This window comes from Coregonus lavaretus (genome assembly GCF_964263955.1).
Source record: "Coregonus lavaretus genome assembly, chromosome: 4".
NCBI lineage: Eukaryota > Metazoa > Chordata > Actinopteri > Salmoniformes > Salmonidae > Coregonus > Coregonus lavaretus.
In genome coordinates, this window is record NC_139991.1 from 48753932 (window position 1) to 48772701 (window position 18770).

Here is an 18770-nt window from a genome sequence, read left to right on the forward strand (position 1 = left end):
CTATTAATTAATGAATTAAAATGTAACACATTCATCAATTTGTAAAATATTACAATGTATCCGTGTATAAAATAGCTTTGATGAAAGGGTACACCACAGTTGAGATTTGGCGTGTCAAAAATAGATTTGATTTCTGACAGCCGACAGAGAACCATGCTCCTCCCCGGTTGACTGTCGACTCCACCTGCCCACTAGTGATAGGCATTCCGAGTCTTTTCGGTGAGCCGGCTCATTTGGCTTCGTTCATTTATAAGAGCCGGCTCATTTCGCTACCAAACGGCTCTTCGTGTAAAATGCTTAAAGATGGACCTAGAACCATGAAAACAAATTGCAAATCTCCAATGTAAAGCCAAAAGGATAGGCTACCAGTATGACAGCTCGTGAAATGCGCGTTCAAATACATTTTTATCTGGCCAATTTACTAAATGGCCTCAGTGGTTTAGTGGAGGGTATACGCAGGTATATGCCATATACCAACGTATTTCTTAATCCCCACTGATACATACCAATTTAGTGTAGTGGAGGTATACGCCGTTTCAATTAATAAGGCTGATGGAACAGATCAGAATGTTTAGCTTAGAATGTTGATAGGCTATTATTTCTTTACATTTTAGGCGCAGCAATGTACCGACGACGGCAGGTCTTCGCGTGAATGTTCCGAAATGCAATTTGCGGAAAGAAGCCGTTCTAAAATGTGCACCGCACATGCGAGCGGTTACATGGACAGAGATGGAAATATCCGTTAGAAATGTAGAAAGAGGGGGGATTTGAATATGCAACAACTATCATGGGTTGCTAATATGACTAGGATAATGTATTTGGCTGCTAGACCATGAAATAAATTTGAAAGAAAATCAATAGGACAGGAGAAAGCATATGAGTAGGCCTAAATCTTTATAAAAATAATTGCCTCCACGTTTCTATGGTGGGATTTTGGCTATAGGCTACTTTTAAGTAAGGTAGGACATGCCTGATAATATGAAGTAAAACGTCCAGGTTTCAAACAATTAAGGAATAGAAAAATATAGCAACGCTAATGATAGGCCTTTCGCAAAATCCTTCTCTATTAAATGTTAACTACAGTAGCTACAAAGTAGGCTATGCCTACCTGTCAGAATATCATAGTTATTTGTGTCAATCCAGTAGCCATTTATTTAGCAAACTCCAACTCATGCTACAGAAACACTGCTAACCAAACAACAGTGCAAGGTGACTGCGCACTTGAATTAAAGGGTAACTACACTAAAAAATCAAAACAATTTATATTTTTTCCAGACCTCAAAAGTGGACTTAGAACAGTGTTTCCCAACCCTGGTCCTCGAGTACCCCCAACAGTACACAGTTTCGTTGTAGCCCTTGACAACCACACCTCATTCAGCTCATTGAGGGCTTGATGATTAGTTGACAAGTTGAATCAGATGTGCTTGTCCAGAGATACAATAAAACATTGAACTGTTTGGGGGTACTCCAGGACCAGGGTTGGGAAACACTGACTTAGAACATAAAAGGGTGTTGTCTTTCTGTTCAAAAAGTGTGACTGTGAGAGTGAAAACCTGAAAAAATAAGGATAAACCTGTGTTTTTTTTTTTTTTATACATTTATCTGTTTCAATGGTAGTCATACTATAAGCCTACTTGCACAGTACAGCTTGGGTTGGCCTGACTGTGAAAGACCAATATGGGATTTATCATTTTAGGTCATTCAGAGTGTAGGCTATGTAGGTGCCTTTCCGTCGCCGGGCGCTGCGTTTGGAAAAATTTGAGTATACCTACTTCTCCAGGCACCACTATACCACTGGATGGCCTGTTTTTTTTTAGGCACTCAAAAGATCAGCTTGTGGTATCTGCAGTGAGGATTCACCTTCTTTTTATAATAATTTTGTAACTTATCTGCAGAAAACGTTGTTTTGTGCTCAAAAAGCAGTAGTAGCAGTATGCAAATCACGGAGCCAAATTAACGGATCTTTCACCGATTGTATTCGGCTCCCGACGTTCACCAAAAATATCCGTTCAAAAAGAGCCGTTCGTTCGCGAATGACCCATCACTACAGCCCCGGGTGAGTCGGACAAACATGGCGGCGGTTCGGTAGATGAAGAGCGGACGACGAGCACTATTTTATTAATGTCAACAGTCACGGATAAACCAGAGGTCGAGAAGAACCGAAGAGAGTATAGTGGAAAACGGAAACATTGTATCCGCGTATTATTCTGTTTCTTCCAAGAAATGTCAAACAGGTTTGTGTGCAACAACAGTGAGCAGTAGAACGCTTCACTAACAGCGCAGCGGAGTGTTATTTTGCTGGACATCCTGAGCCTTGTTTGTAATTTTAGTTGACTCCAGAGAAATGTGTGGGAGGTAAGATGTCAATGGCATTTGACAACGTGGTTCTATTGTTGTTTTCGTCCAAGTTGGCTTAATTCTATTTCTCTCCTATCGTGCATGTGTGTCACTGTCAGCTGACACGTCGTTCCTGGCAGGTCGATACTCGACTTGGGAGATGGGGCAGTAAACTAATGGAGATAAGGAGAAAAGAGAATGAATACTCACAGGAGGAGTTATTGTTGGACGACTGATACAGGTGTTGTCACCCCTAGTTTCTAATGACCACATGCAGTATCAATATCAGTCTATTGTCATGGCCATACAGTTCTCATATATGGTTTCACATTGTTTTGTGTGATGCATTTGAACATAATGCCAAATTGTTATATGCCAATATTTTGTTGGCATGATAGTAAATAATATATATACATTTTTTAAAGTACTAGTCATTGTTGGCTATAACATGTTTATAACATGTGATGTCCGGCATCCAGTGTTCTTTGTTATTGTCTACTGTAAGCCCCAGGCTGACACTAGACCCCTCCCACATGTGATTCATACATGATGTTGAACATTACTAATCGTCTCCCCCCTCAACCTCCCCTCCTCACCCCATCTTTCCCCATGGATGGACTCCCCTCATGCGATGAGCTCTAATGTTTTCCCCATAGCCCATACTAGCCCTCTGTGTATTCTTTGTTTCTGTATGCAGTCCTATGTCAGTGTACTCAATAAACATAGGTAAGTGTCAAGCAGGCAGGTTAGGCTACTGGTAACCATGGACCATCAGAAGATACACTATATATACAAAAGTATGTGGACACCCCTTCAAATTAGTGGATTCAGCTTTTTCAGCCACAACTGTTGCTGACAGGTGTATACAATCGAGCACACAGCCATGCAATCTCCATAGACAAACATTGGCCTAGAATGGCCTTACTGAAGAGCTCAGTGACTTTCAACGTGGCACCGTCATAGGATGCCACCTTTCCGACAAGTCAGTTCGTCAAATTTCTGCCTTGCTAGAGCTTCCCTGGTCAACTGTAAGTGCTGTTATTGTGAAGTGGTAACATCTAGAAGCAACAACAGCTAAGCCGCAAAGTGGTAGGCCACCAAGCTCACAGAACGGGACCGGCGAGTGCTGAAGCGCGTAGTGGGTAAGAAATCGTCTGTCCTCGGTTGCAATACTCACTACTGAGTTCCAAACTGCCTCTGGAAGCAACGTCAGCACAATAACTGTTCGTTGGGAGCTTCATGAAATGGGTTTCCATGGCCGAGCAGCCGCACACAAGCCTAAAATAACCATGCGCAACGCCAAGCGTCAGCTAGAGTGGTGTAAAGCTCGCAACCATTGGACTCTGGAGCAGTGGAAACGCGTTCTCAGGAGTGATGAATCACGCTTCACCATCTGGCAGTCCGACGGACAAATCTGGGTTTGGCGGATGCCAGGAGAATGCTACCTGCCCCAATGCATAGTGCCAACTGTAAAGTTTGGTGGAGGAGGAATAATGGTCTGGGGCTGTTTTTCATTGTTCGGACTAGGCCTCTTAGTTCCAGTGAATGGAAATCTTAACGCTACAGCATACAATGACATTCTAGACGATTCTGTGCTCCCAACTTCGTGGTAACAGTTTGGGGAAGGCCCTTTCATGTTTCAGCATGACAATGCCACTGTGCACAAAGCGAGGTCCATACCAAAATGGTTGAGATCGGTGTGGAAGAACTTGACTGGCCTGCACAGAGCCCTGACCTCAACCCCATCGAACACCGTTGGGATGAATTGGAACGCCGACTGCGAGCCAGGCATAATCGCCCAACATCAATGCCCGACTTCACTAATGATCTTGTGGCTGAATGTGGATCTAGTGGAAAGCCTTCCCAGAAGAGTGGAGGCTGTTATAGCAGCAAAGGGGGGACCAACTCCATTTTAATGCCCATGATTTTGGAATGAGATGTTCGAGCAGGTGTCCACATACTTTTGGTCATGTAGTGTAGCTCGGCCTACTCCTTTTCAACTTCTCTTTGTTGACATATCAATTGAGGTGTACCCATTACAAGATATACCCAAGCTGTTATTACCTTATGTGAGAACCGTAGCCTACTTATCAATATCATGCAGTGTATTCATATTTAACCAATCACAATCTACCCATTTTAAAGTCATACATTATTTTATCCAGCCTAGTAGTGAAGTTAATCTAGGTCTTATACAATTTTTATCTGAGGTTTCTCGTGAATGTACAAAGGCAGTCTCAGTCTAGTCTAGACTTTGCATTTTATGCATTGACTCGGTCCGGATTGTTTGCATATCAGTGTTGCTGATCGTTTTAACAAAGAGAAGTGTGTGTTAACCATGACTGATTACATGTGGAAGTCTATGTGTGTCTGTGTCTTTCTGTGTTGTTTGTGTGTGTGCGAGTGCTCTTGTGTGGATTGCTCCATGCACATGGGGCAAATGCAGACATTCCAGGAGTGAGTGGAATAGCACAGGCCCACAGCTGCTGTACAGAGCTAGAGCTGCTCTGTGCTGTTTGTCACTGAAGCTGTCTGACTTCCTAGGCCTGCAATGACTAGACTAGCTACAATGCACTCTGCATAGCACAACTGTTACTGTATACTGAGCTAGTCAAGGATGAAAATTACCTTACCCCTGTGAAAAGTTTGAGGCTTCTTACACCACATTAAACTTTCTCTCTCAGGATATAAATTATATTTTTGAAATAACATGTGATATATATATATACATATATATTGCATTTCCTTCTGTGACTCAAGTTTAACACCAGGTCCCTAGCCTCAAGCAAATGAATCCCTTTGTCTCAAGACGGGTCAACTAAGTTGAGTGAACTCTAAAACTTGCTCTACAAGCTCTAACACAACAGCATCCAGATAACCAATGCCTCTTTCTCTTCTCTGGTCCTCTCCCCAGGTAGCCCTTTTCCTTTTTCCCCTCCCGTCTCCCCCATCCACCCTGCACTGATGTCGTCATCCCCTGCGTCTGCCCCCTCGACAACGTCCCCCTCCACCCTCCGCCCTCCCTTGGCTCTGGACTCCCTCTCCATGTCCTCTCTCCTGTCCAGGGACCTGGAGGACGGGGCGGGGGACGGAGGGGGGGATGAAGGTGGCCTGGGTGACCTGGAGGTGAACCCGTACGATGGCTTGCCCTTCTCGTCACGCTACTACTTGCTGCTGGAGGAGAGGAAGAAGCTTCCTGTGTGGAGCCTCAAGTACCGCCTGCTGGAGCACCTGGAGACACACAGCATGGTCGTGGTCAGTGCCCCCAGTGGCACAGGAAAGAGCACACAGGTAAGACACATGCATAATACATACAAACATGCATGCACACACAGATACATGGGCACACATGAGCACTGGTGGTGAAGAGCCCAGAGAGAGAGCAATGGCTGGGAAGGTGGGGAAACATGGCAAACATACAGGTAGACACACTCACATTCACACTCAAACACACATTGGTATAGGGACCCTCCAAATTTACTCAATATTCAGACACTGAGTACAGGCAGACAGACCACTGTACAAACTTAAGCAAGTAAGCACACAGGCTATCATACTGTACCCACTCTTACTTTGTGTTCATATCAGTCTTTCACTCTGTCTCCCTCCCTCTCTTTGTCTCTATCTCTGTCCCTCACCTTCTCCCTCCAAGGTGCCCCAGTGGTGTGTGGAGTATGCCCTGTCCCATGAGCTCTCCCAGGGCTTGGTGTGTTGTTCCCAGCCCTACGCTGTGGCTGCAGCGAGTCTGGCCCTCAGAGTGGCTGATGAGATGGACCTGAGTCTGGGCCTGGAGGTGGGCTACTGTGTCCCCCACGACGATGGCTGTACCCCCGATACGCTACTCAGGTGAGGAGGGAGGTAGACACACAGGTGTGCATGAAGATTGGGGCATTTGTATGTACACACACATACACATAGGTACAAGCTTGGGTACACACGCATCACACTATCTGACGGCACGGTCCTTACTTCCTCCTTATCTTCTTCTAACTCAAATCAAATCAAATGTATTTATAAAGCCCTTTTTACTTCAGAAACCCAGCCTAAAATCCCAAACAGCAATCAGATGTAGAAGCACAGTGGTTTGTCTGACTGGTTTGTCCACCCTCCTTTCTGCTCTCTGTCTCCCCCTGAGGTTTATACAAGTGCAATACAATCGGATTAAAGGTGCAATATGCATAAATCGCTCCGCCATTTCCTGGTTGCAAAAATTCTAATAGTTTGCCTAATTTCAGTTTATGTGACAAAACAAGTGTAGAGAGTCATTGTACCATCTAAACCGCTGTGAAATATTTTTTTAATAACCAAAAATATTGTATTTTCAGCTGTTTGAAGCTGGTGTACAAAAACGAAACTTAAAGCTGCAATATGTAACTTTTTGGGCGACATGACCAAATTCACATAGAAATAAATGTGTGTTATAGATCTGTCATTCTCATTGAAAGCAGGTCTAAGAAGTGGTAGATCTGTTCTATGTGCGCTATTTCTATGCTTCCCATTCTTAAATTTCATTTTTGCGTCTTTTACTTTCGGTTTTTGTACACCAGCTTCAAACAGCTGAAAATACAATATTTTTGGTTATGAAAAATATATTTCACAGTGGTTTAGATGGTACAATGATTCTCTACACATGAGTTTCCCAAACTCGGTACTGGGGACCCCCCTGGGTGCCCATTTTGGTTTTTGCCCTAGCACTACACAGCTGATTTAAATATCAAACTCATCATCATGCTTTGATTATTTGAATCAGCTGTGTAGTGCTAGGGCAAAAACCAAAACTTGCACCCTGGGGAGGGCCCCAGGACCGAGTTTGGGAAACCGTGCTCTACACTATACTTGCTTGTTTTGTCATATAAACTTCTGCATAGAAGTGATTTCTGCATAGAGCGATTTCTGCATAGTGCATCTTTAAGATTGGGAAGCATAGAAATAGCACACATAGAACAGATCTACCACTTCTGTGTAAGAATGAAAATGTAATGAGAATGACAGATCTATAACTCGCATTTCCAAAAAAAAAAAGTTCCATATTGCAGCTTTAAGGGGTGGGTTTGTTTCTCTCCATGATCTCTCTATCCCCTCTCATCCTCTCTCTCCCCCACCCTCTCTCAGGTTCGTCAGTGACTCTCTGCTCCTGGGAGAGATGATGTCGGACCCCCTGCTGCGTCAGTACGGGGTGCTGGTTGTGGACGAGGTGCAGGAGCGCACGGTGCCCACCGACGTCCTCCTGGGCCTGCTGCGGGACGTGTGCGGCCAGCGCCCCGACAACCTCCGCGTGGTCCTGCTCACCGACCCCTCCCTCGCCCCCAGCCTTGCAACCTTCCTGTGTGAAGGAGTTCCATTTCTAACGCTGGATGAGCCTGTCGGAGGTACACCCGACACAGAGATGAGGATGAGACCACTGGTTGTCGTGGAAACGGTGTACAGGGATCCTGGAGGGAGGGAGTCGGCGGCGGCGGCGTGTCACATGGTGTTGGATCTCCACCGCAGGGGGGAGGAGGGGGATGTAATGGTCTTTCTCCCTAGCGCCCAGGTAGATGCGCGCACACACACACACTACACACTATACTAAATATATACAGCTAATCTCATTAACTACTGGGGCTGTTTTTAGCCTTACAGATCAGTAGACAGTAGATGCCCAGTAGGCCTACTGCTGGTACAGAGAGATGGCTCAGTGGGTTACGTTTGGTCGGGTTAGTTAGGGTAGTTAGGGCTAGTTAGGGTAGATGGGGTTAGTTAGGGTTAGTCGGGTGCATGCAACAGCAGAGTTGTGGTATTACTTCCTGCACGATGTAAGTCGTTTTGGATAAAAGTGACTGCTAAATTAACTTCCTTTCTATAATAATAATAATAATATGCCATTTAGCAGACGCTTTTATCCAAAGCGACTTACAGTCATGCTTGCATACATTTTTGTGTATGGGTGGTCCCGGGGATCGAACCCACTACCCTGGCGTTACAAGTGCCGTGCTCTACCAGCTGAGCTACAGAGGACCTATCCCATATCTTCTTGTCTGTTTCTGATAGAAGAAAGTCTATCTGAAAATCCCTATTGAACTGAGTCTTATTTCTTAATGCTTTGTTGTGCTGTGTTTTGTAATATGCCATCCTCTTCCTTGTCTGTTGTTGCCTCTCACGCTGGGGACAGAGAAACGGGGACACTGTAACCTTAGACTGCTGAATGGCATCAGTCTGTATCAGGTGTCCTGGTTAATGCATCCAGAACACACACACACACACAGATTGATAGATAAATAGCCCCATCATATTCACATACACCTCTCACATACACACTTCCACTATGTCAACATCACCACACCCTAGCTCCTCGCCTCATTCCCGGCTATGGATTCAAATCCGGAGGCAGACCTGGACTTAAGTACAGTAGTTGACACCATGGCTGCAAAACACAGAGCTAGCTAGCCAGCCAGGAGAACTGATCTGGTTAAGGCTCATTAGAAGAGCCACAGTAAACAGAGTACTGTTTGCCAAGTCTCAACTCAGATCAACCTAAACCATGTGTTTAGGGAGAGGGAGAGAGGGCGAGAGAGAGGGGGTGAGACATGAGAAAGGAGCAGGAGAATGGGCACTCCTGCGTCGTCTTGGCTGTGTGCTTAGTGTCGTTGTCCTGTTGGAAGGTGAACCTTCGCCCTAGTCTGAGGTCCTGAGCGTTCTGGAGCAGGTTTTCATCAAGGATCTCTCTGTACTTTGCTCCGTTCATCTTTCCCTCAATCCTGACTAGTCTCCCAGTCCCTGCTGCTGAAAAACATCCCCACAGTATGATGCTGCCACCACCATGCTTCACCGTAGGGATGGTGCCAGGTTTCCTCCAGACGTGGTGCTTGGCGTTCAGGCCAAAGAGTTTAATCTTGGTTTCATCAGACCAGAGAATCTTGTTTCTCATGGTCTGAGAGTCTTTAGGTGCCTTTTGGCAAACTCCAAGCGGGCTGTCATGTGCCTTTTACTGAGGAGTGGCTTCCGTCTGGCCACTCTACCATAAAGGCCTGATTGGTGGAGTGCTGCAGAGATGGTTGTCCTTCTGGAAGCTCTGTCAGAGTGACCATCGGGTTCTTGGTCACCTCCCTGACCAAAGCCCTTCTCCCCTGATTGCTCAGTTTGGCTGGACGGCCAGCTCTAGGAAGAGTCTAGGTGGTTCCAAACTTCTTCCATTTAAGAATGATGGAGGCCACTGTGTTCTTGGGGACCTTCAATGCTGCAGACATTCTTTGGTACCCTTCCCCAGATCTGTGCCTTGACACAATCCTGTCTTGGAGCTCTACGGACAATTGCCTTGGTTTTTGCTCTGACATGCAATGTCAACTGTGGGACCTTATATAGACAGATGTGTGCCTTTCCAAATCAGGTCCAATCAATAGAATTTACCACAGGTGGACTCCAATCAAGTTGTAGAAAAATCTCAAGGATTATCAATGGAAACAGGATGCACCTGAGCTCAATTTCGAGTCTCATAGCAAAGGGTCTGAATACTTATGAAATAAGGTATTTCTGTTTTTTATTTTTAATACATTTGCAAAAATGTCTAAAAACCTGTTTTGTGTGTAGATTGATGAGGGAATAAAAAAATACATCAATTTTAGAATGAGGCTGTAATATAACAAAATGTGGGAAAAGGGAAGGAGACTGAATATTTTCCGAATGCACTGTATAATACCAACCATCTCTCGCTCTGTTTCTCAGGAGATAGACGAGTGTGGCTTTCTGCTGGAGAAGGAGTCTGTGGCCCTGAGTCCTCAGCTTGGGCCCCTCAGAGTTCTACACCTCCATACAGGCCTTGGAGGGGCCACCCAGCGCATCTACGAACCTGAGCCAGAGGGGCCTTCTGGTGACACGGAGGGGTCTGAAGGACTGGAAGGGCCAGGGATAGGGTTGGGAATGGGAGTGAGGCGCAGGGTCATCCTCACAGACACCCTGGGGGAGGCCTCCTTCTCTCTATCTGGAGTGCGCTACGTCATAGACACAGGCATGCAACTTAAGACAGTGAGTACTCAATTATCAGAGGTGGGAGGGAGAAGGAGTGTGTGTTGCACTATCCGACACAGTGGGCTCATCTCCATTGTCAAATGTGGCAATGCTACAATGCCGCATAACCTCAACAAACTATTGAGGTGTACCGAGTCCCAGTGCCATGCATAACCTCCCACTCTTTCTGCCTCCGTGTCATAGGTTTACAACCCTCAAATCAGAGCGGACTCACAGGTCATGTGTCCAATCAGCCGGCACCAGGCAGACATGCGGACGCAGAGGGTAAACAGTGACCTACCAGGTATGTTAGGGTCAATCAATCTGTTTTAAGAAATCATCATGGACTGTGGTGTTTTTCTAATTTAAGAGAAGGGACATACATAGCTGTTACAGGCCAACTATCCTCTCTCCATGTATTCTTCTGACCCCTCTCCTGTCCCTCCAGGTCTGTGTTTCCGTCTGTACCCCCAGGCTCTGTATGCGGAGGGCATGGAAGAGGCCCGCAGCCCGGGGGTGATGGAGGAGAACCTCAGCCACCTGGTGCTGCTGCTCAAGAGGCTGGACATCGCTGACATGGGCCAGTGCAAGTTCCTGGACAGGCCTGGTAAGGAGGGCCACACATCATCTAGCTAGTTCAGCCTTGCTGTCTCCTTTGAATGAATGAAGTGCACCTTGCATTCATGGGAGTTTGTGTTTTCTAGGTACCTTCTATTTTGTGATATCAGACAGAATATAAATATAATCTCTTCCCGTATCCCTCAATTTCTTCAATCCATCCCTCTCTATTTTATTCTCTCTCTCTTTTACCCCCCCCCCCCTCCCCCAGCTCCTGAGGCTCTGATGCAGGCTCTAGAGGACCTAGACTACCTGGCAGCGCTGGATGATGATGGGAACCTGTCTGAAGTGGGCATCATTATGTCAGAGCTGCCCCTGGAGCCTTCGCTGGCCAAGGCCCTCATCGCTGCCTGCGAGTTTGACTGTGTCAACGAGCTGCTCACCATCGCCGCCATGCTCACAGGTACACACGGCAGACTCTCTCACACACACACTACACTCGCTACAATGACCAAGGTGCTAATTACTGGCTGTAAAATGTGCCTTTACTCATAGCTTCCCTTTTTTACGTGCCTTTCAGAATATTGTTTTGTTTCTATAACTTTGACTTTTTGTTTTTTAACAGTCATTCATTTAAATTCTCTACCTGTGCGTGTTCCCAGCTCCCTCCTGCTTTGTGACCCCCCCACCCCAGAGAGAGGAGGCAGCAGCCACTCACAGACGTCCACTGTTGCACAATGAGGGAGACCACTTCACCCTCATCAACATCTACAACGCGTATATACAGCGTGAGTCTATATACTACTACACACACACAGCTGCAATGTACAGGAGGTTTGGTTTATGCGCACAAACACACACGCACACGAACATCAACTTATAGTAATACACATATGGGCACGACATGCATTTTACACAGTTCTCCTCCTGAATATTAATCTGTGTGTTTATCTGATTGCTCTTTTAGACAATGAGGATGATGCCTGGTGTACTACCAACTTCCTGAACCCCGCTGCATTACGATTGGCTGTGATGATTAGGGCGGAGCTGCTGGAGGTGATGCAGCGAATAGAGTTGCCCGTCTCGCCTCCTGCCTTTGGTTGCCAAGACAACTGCACTAATATCAAGCGTGCGCTCATCTCAGGGTTCTTCCTCAAGGTAAAAGGACTCATCAGTTCAATTCTCCATTGAAGATTAGTTTGTTCGTTTGTTTATGTTGTGTATCTGAAATAAGACGGGGAAATATATAGACCCTAACCTCTCTCTCCTCCCCCCTATTTGTCTTTACCTTACTGTCTTTCTCAATTTTCATATTTTCTTCTTACTTTCCATTCTGGTGTCTCTCTGCCTTCCCCCACTCGGTCTATCCTGCTCTTTCTATATTTGTTTCTCTCTATCTTGTTGCGTTTCCTCTTCTCCCTTCCCCTGTCTCGTTCTCAGGTGGCTCATGATGTGGACGGCTCAGGTAACTACCTCCTGTTGACTCACCGTCACGTGGCTCACCTCCACCCCTTCTCCTCCTATCTGTGTCGCCGGCCGCGCCCCAACCCCCCCTCCTGGGTGCTCTACCACGAATTTACCATCTCCCACGACAACTGTGTCCGCACCGCCTCCGAAGTGCATCCCCACATGTGAGTAACCCCACATTTTTTTGGTGAACTTTTGTTGTAGATAGTAAGTATGTAATGTACACAGTAACCCTGAACATCTTTAGGCCATCTACATAATGGCGACTTTGCTTCCTTTTGGAATACTAGTTCTTTGATTTGACAGTTCAGTAAACTGTACTATCTGTCAGAAGATAGTGGGTGCATTCCAGGTCGTCATGCTGCACAGATGATCAGATCGCACAACAACAAGCATTAAACTTCTCCGGAACCATGTTAATATGGTATAGAAGTCTTCTGACGTGCACATGTCATTACATTGAGGTAAACTAGGCATTTAAGTGCATTACTTTTATGGAACCTTTTCCCCTGACTGTTTCCTGTGGGAAGGTTGGTGGAGCTGGCCCCTCAGTACTACCTGGGCAACCTGCCATCCAGCGAGGGACGGGACCAGCTGATGGAGCTGAGACAGAGTCTGCTGCCCACAGAGGAGGAACAGGAGAGGGGGCCGGAGGGGACTTACGACACACGTCACATTGAGGAACACTTAGACAGGACCGCAGATCCATGTAATCAGGACAGCACTGAGCTGTGTGTCATACAGTGACGGGAACGGAGTTGGTGACCAAAAGCATAACCAAGGGAGGTGAACCTGAGAGGGAGGACATGGATGCACTATGCACTTTCAAAGTGCTACAAGGAACACACTACAGAACTGTGCTGTACTGTTGCATGGACAGCTGATGAGGGAGAGAACGTACAGTACACTATCCAGCCATACACAGCTATATGGAAGCAGTTGTTTACATCGGAGTGAATAGGGCCCCACCTACAGGTGTTAGTGAAATATTTCTCAAATGAGATTAAATGCATTTTTGGCACATTAAAATGTTTGAGACTGAACCTGCAGAGTTCCTATAAAAAACGGAATACTGGTACGCAAAGTAATATACAGTGTATTCGGAAAGGTTTCAGACCACTTGACTTTTTCCAAATATTGTTATGTTACAGCCTTATTCTAAAATGGATGAAATTGTTTTTTTCTCTTATCAATCTACACACAATACCCCATAATGACAAAGCAAAAACAGGTTTTTAATTTATTTTGCAAATCTATTAAAAATAGAAATTTGAACTCACATTTACATAAGTATTCAGACCCTTTACTCAGTACTTTGTTGAAACACCTTTGGCAGCGATTACAGCCTTGAGTCTTCTTGGGTATGACGCTACAAGCTTGGCACACCTGTATTTGGGGAGTTTCTCCCATTCTTCTCTGCAGATCCTTTCAAGCTCTGTTAAGTTGGATGGGGAGCGTCGCTGCACAGCTGTTTTCAGGTCTCTCCAGAGATGTTAGATCGGGTTCAAGTCTGGGCTCTGGCTGGGCCACTCAAGTACATTCAGAGACTTGTCCCGAAGCCACTCCTGCGTTGTCTTGGCTGTGTGCTTAGGGTCGTTGTCCTGTTGGAAGGTGAACCTTCACCCCAGTCTGCAGTCCTGAGCGCTCTGGAGCAGGTTTTCATCAAGGATCTCTCTGTACTTTGCTCCGTTCATCTTTCCCTCGATCCTGACTAGTCTCCCAGTCCCTGCCGCTGAAAAATATCCCCACAGCATGATGCTGCCACCACCATGCTTCACTGTAGGGATGGTGCCAGGTTTCCTCCAGACGTGACACTTGGCATTCAGGCCAAAGAGTTCAATCTTGGTTTCATCAGATCAGATAATCTTGTTTCTTATGGTCTAAGAGTCCTTTAGGTGCCTTTTGGCCAACTCCAAGTGGGCTGTCATGTGCCTTTTACTGAGGAGTGGCTTCCTTCTGGCCACTCTACCATAAAGTCTTGATTGGTGGAGTGCTGCAGAGATGGTTGTCCTTCTGGAAGGTTTTCCCATCTCCACAGAGGAACTCTGGAGCTCTGTCAGAGTGACCATCGGGTTCTTGGTCACCTCCGTGACCAAGGCCCTTCTCCCCCAATTGCTCAGGCGACCAGCTCTAGGAAGAATCTTGGTCGTTCCAAACTTTTTCCATTTAAGAATGGAGGCCACTGTGTTCTTGGGGACCTTCAATGCTGCAGACATTTTTTGGTACCCTTCCCCAGATCTGTGCCTCGACACAATCCTGTCTCGGAGATCTATGGACAATTCCTTCGACCTCATGGTTTAGTTTTTGCTCTGACATGCACTGTCAACTGTGGGACCTTATATAGACAGGTGTGTGCCTTTCCAAATCATGTCCAATCAATTGAATTTACCACAGGTGGACTCCAATCAAGTTGTAGAAAAATCTCAAGGATGATCAATGGAAACAGGATGCACCTGAGCTCAATTTCGAGGCTCATAGCAAAGGGTCTGAATACTTATGTAAATAAGGTATTTCTGTTTGATATTTTTTATAAATTAGGAAACATTTCTAAAAACCTGTTTTCATTTTGTCATTATAGGGCATTGTGTGTAGATTGATGAGGAAAAAATGTAATTTAATCAATTTTAGAATAAGGCTGTAACGTAACAAAATGTGGAAAAAGGGAAGGGGTTTGAATACTTTCCGAATGCACTGTACATTGAGAATTATATATTGTCAGAAAAGTTGACTATTCTACGAGGGTACCTGATACTTCAAGTGGACATGCATCCTTTCAATGATGACAGGTGAGGTATGGCATTGATGCTGTCACTTCCAGGGAATATGTGTTTTTTTGTTTGTTGTGGCACCAGCACCTATCTCTTCAGTGGAAACGTTTGTTTGACCTTTGATCCCTTTGTAGAAGTGCCCAATCACAGAAGCTTGATGTGGACTGGACATGTGATTCTCAGGGCTCAGTTGGGTTTACAAAGGGTGATCTACCATTGTACAGAGCTTCCATGTTGAGGGATTTAGAAACCAGTTTTTGCTACCGTTGTTCTTTGTATTCTATTGGGTTTAGTGTTTGTATCTGGACCCCTCTTCCCACACTCCAATGTGTTTAAATAATCAAATATTTGTGTGTGTAAAACAAGGGTTTCAGGTCAGCCTCCCCCTATTTAAAACAACTTTTAAATATATGATATTGAACATCAAAATAAAAGGTTTATTTGTTGAATTTCTGCTTGAAATAGTTAACTACTTTATTTGAAAGGATTCCGCCGGCCTTTCCTCGACACCATCCTGTCAAAGATGGAGCGTTTGTGCTTCTCCTCGGGTTGAGCGGTAGAGGGAAGACTCAAGTGTAGATGAGACAGCTTTTGTCACTATGCAGGGTGCTAGAGTAAGTCGCTCTGGATAAGAGCATCTGCTAAATGATGTAAATGTAAATGTAGAGAAAGGTGCAAATGAGTCTCTGAATCTTACCTGGCCACTGCCAGCCCTGTGCTTTGTCTCCTTCTTTGGCTGAGCCACTGGCTCATCCTTCACCTCCATCACTTTCCTTTCTCATCCTTCACGTCCTGAATGATACAAAAAGGTGTATTTTTCACTTGCACTATTTCCCAATTTTTGGTTAAATTGTTTTGAATTATTATCACAAATGTTATAGGCTAATCATTTCCAGTAGAGATGATCAATGTTTTGTTACATAGGATTGTGCATGTTTTAATTACTAAATTAATTAGCCAATGTAAAACGTCTATAAATTGCAGAAAGTTCTTCTAATTTTAGGCCATCTACACACATTTGAAAACTGCAGAGCGCATCACAGAAATACAACAAAAATATGGATAAACTAGATGGTCTGTCGTCCGACCTTGACGTCATAATGGACAATGTGTCATGTTTTGCGGCCTAATCTCTTGTGGACAGATTATCTACGTAAACATAACTGGTACCGTAGAATCTGTCTGGACTGAACGGGATGCATAGGATAACGAGCTGTGTAGGATAAAGGGATGCGTAGTATAACGATGTTTGGGTTTTTCATCACTGGTTGTCTGGTTATTTGGACAAATCACACAAATCCGCAGGTGATGCAAAATGCAATTACACAATACTTTAGTTCTGGGTTAACTAAGATTATTTGCAGCAAAAATACTGTTTGCTGGTATCACAAGATTTTTTTGCGCTGGATCATTAAATATTAGTCCTGTTATATTATTTAGTTATTATTTTCAAGTGAAAACTGTGAGATTTTTTTTTATTGCACAACAATTTCACAATGCTTAGGATAGTTTAATAAAAGTAGACATTTTATTTTAGGTACAACACAATATGCATTATTTACAGCTGTTTAATGACCTACCATACAATGTCCTATGGTTGTTCAATGGCTTATAAACGCCTCATGAGCATAACCTGTTTAGGGCCCCATCCCTCTGCTTTATAGAGTGGCAGGGCTGCCATTTGGTTAAAAACAAATCAAGGACTGTGGCTTTATAAGCCACCTAAGCCAATCTGACACCTGATCAATATTAAATAGCCTAAAGTTAGGCTAAGTTACCGGGTCACAGAGCATGATACAATATCAACATTGTCTTTGCATTAGGCATGACAGTAAATCAAACAATGTGAAATTAAACTAATTAAATGTAGGCTAATCCTTATGACTCACCAAACTGTCATTAATTAAATATTGTAGTGACCTTAACCCAACACCTAGCAACCTTGCCAAGAGGATCTGACCTATTGGTGTAACGGTAAGGTGTTGGCTTGACATTTGCTGGACCCAAGTTCAAGTCCCGGTTGGGGCTACCCCCCGAATTTGCTACATTGGTGTCAGAAGTGGGATGGTACCCGTGAGGCCATTGGAGATGCAAGTACACGTGAGGGACTTGGTATAGAGAAGCGTGGGGGGGAACTCTCCCGAAGGAAGAGGGTAATGTAGGTTGCTGGACACATGTTCAAGTCACGGTCGGGACTACCTCCCATTTGCTATAATATTACTTAAAACATTTGCTTACCTTCATACGTTTTGTGTCGGATTGCTCGTCCAACATGCCAAGGTGAGATACAGTGCCTTTGGAAAGTATTCAGACCCCTTGACCTTTTCCACATTTTGTTATGTTACAGCCTTATTCTAAAATGGATAACATTTTAAAAATCCTCAGCAATCTACACACAATACCCCATAATGACAAAGTTAAAACAGCTTTTTTGAAATTTTCGCAAATGTATTCAAAATACAACCGAAATACCTTATTTACATAAGTATTCTGTATTCAGACCCTTTGCTATGAGACTTGAAATTGAGCTCAGGTGCATCCTGTTTCCATTGATCATCCTTGAGATGTTTCTATAACTTGATTGGAGTCCACCTGTGGTAAATTCTATTAATTGGACATGATTTGGAAAGGCACACACCTGTCTATATAAGGTCCCACAGTTGACAGTGCATGTCAGAGCAAAAACCAAGCCATGAGGTCAAAAGAATTGTCCATAGAGCTCTGAGACAGGATTGTGTCGAGGCACAGATCTGGGGAAGGGAACCAAAAAATTTCTGCAGCATTGAAGGTCCCCAAGAACACAGTGGCCTCCATTATTCTTAAATGGAAGAAGTTTGGAACCACCAAGACTCTGCCTAGAGCTGGCCGCCCAGCCAAACTGAGCAATCGGGGGAGAAGGGCCTTGGTCAGGGAGGTGACCAAGAACCCGATGGTCACTCTGACAGAGCTTCCAGAAGGACAACCATCTCTGCAGCACTCCACCAATCAGGCCTTTATGGTAGAGTGGCCAGACGGAAGCCACTCCTCAGTAAAAGGCAGCCCGCTTGGAGTTTGTCAAAAGGCACTTAAAGACTCTCAGACCATGAGAAACAAGATTCTCTGGTCTGATGAAACCAAGATTTAACTCTTTGGCCTTAATGCCAAGCGTCACGTCTGGAGTAAACCTGGCACCATCCCTACGGTGAAGCATGGTGGTGGGAACATCATGCTATAGGGATGTTTTTCAGTGGCAGGGACTGGGAGACTAATCCGGATCGAGGCAAAGATGAACGGAGCAAAGTACAGAGAGATCCTTAATGAAAACCTGCTGTAGCGCGCTCAGGACCTCAGACCTGGGCGAAGGTTCACCTTCCAACAGGACAACGACACTAAGCACACATCCAAGACGACGCAGGAGTGGCTTCGGGACAAGTCTCTGAATGTCCTTGAGTGGCCCAGCCAGAGCCCGGACTTGAACCCGATCGAACATCTCTGGAGAGACCTGAAAACAGCTGTGCAGCGACGCTCCTCATTAAACCTGACAGAGCTTGAGAATCTGCAGAGAAGAATTTGAGAAACTCCCCAAATACAGGTCTGCCAAGCTTGTAGCGTCATACCCAAGAAGACTCGATGCTGTAATCACTGCCAAAGGTGCTTCAACAAAGTACTGAGTAAATG

General features: G+C 45.0%; 1 protein-coding gene across 3 annotated transcripts; it reads left to right on the forward strand.

The window, feature by feature from the left end:
* The first annotated feature begins 2070 nt into the window (after positions 1–2070).
* On the forward strand, positions 2071–15562 carry LOC311127372 (ATP-dependent RNA helicase DQX1-like). Of its 3 annotated transcripts, none has more exons than XM_084159215.1 (12): positions 2071–2355; positions 5252–5628; positions 5990–6183; positions 7450–7870; positions 10039–10338; positions 10525–10624; positions 10769–10927; positions 11150–11341; positions 11541–11666; positions 11846–12036; positions 12319–12509; positions 12876–15562. In XM_084159215.1, exons 2-12 carry the CDS (start codon positions 5302–5304, stop codon positions 13090–13092), a joined length of 2418 nt encoding a protein of 805 aa, XP_084015341.1. In that variant the 5' UTR covers positions 2071–2355; positions 5252–5301; the 3' UTR covers positions 13093–15562. The 3 variants fall into 3 exon arrangements, with proteins under 3 accessions (XP_084015341.1, XP_084015342.1, XP_084015340.1); XM_084159216.1 differs by having other exon boundaries at positions 2071–2234; XM_084159214.1 differs by having other exon boundaries at positions 2071–2234; positions 5256–5628.
* The last annotated feature ends 3208 nt before the right edge of the window (positions 15563–18770 follow it).

Coding starts and splice junctions, on each gene's coding strand:
- LOC311127372 (XM_084159214.1), top strand. CDS start 2,122: ATGTCAACAGTCACGGATAAACCAGAGGTCGAGAAGAACCGAAGAGAG. Junction 2,235..5,255: donor TTCCAAGAAATGTCAAACAG/GTTTGTGTGCAA, acceptor CTCCCCAGGTAG/CCCTTTTCCTTTTTCCCCTC. Junction 7,871..10,038: donor TCTTTCTCCCTAGCGCCCAG/GTAGATGCGCGC, acceptor TCTGTTTCTCAG/GAGATAGACGAGTGTGGCTT.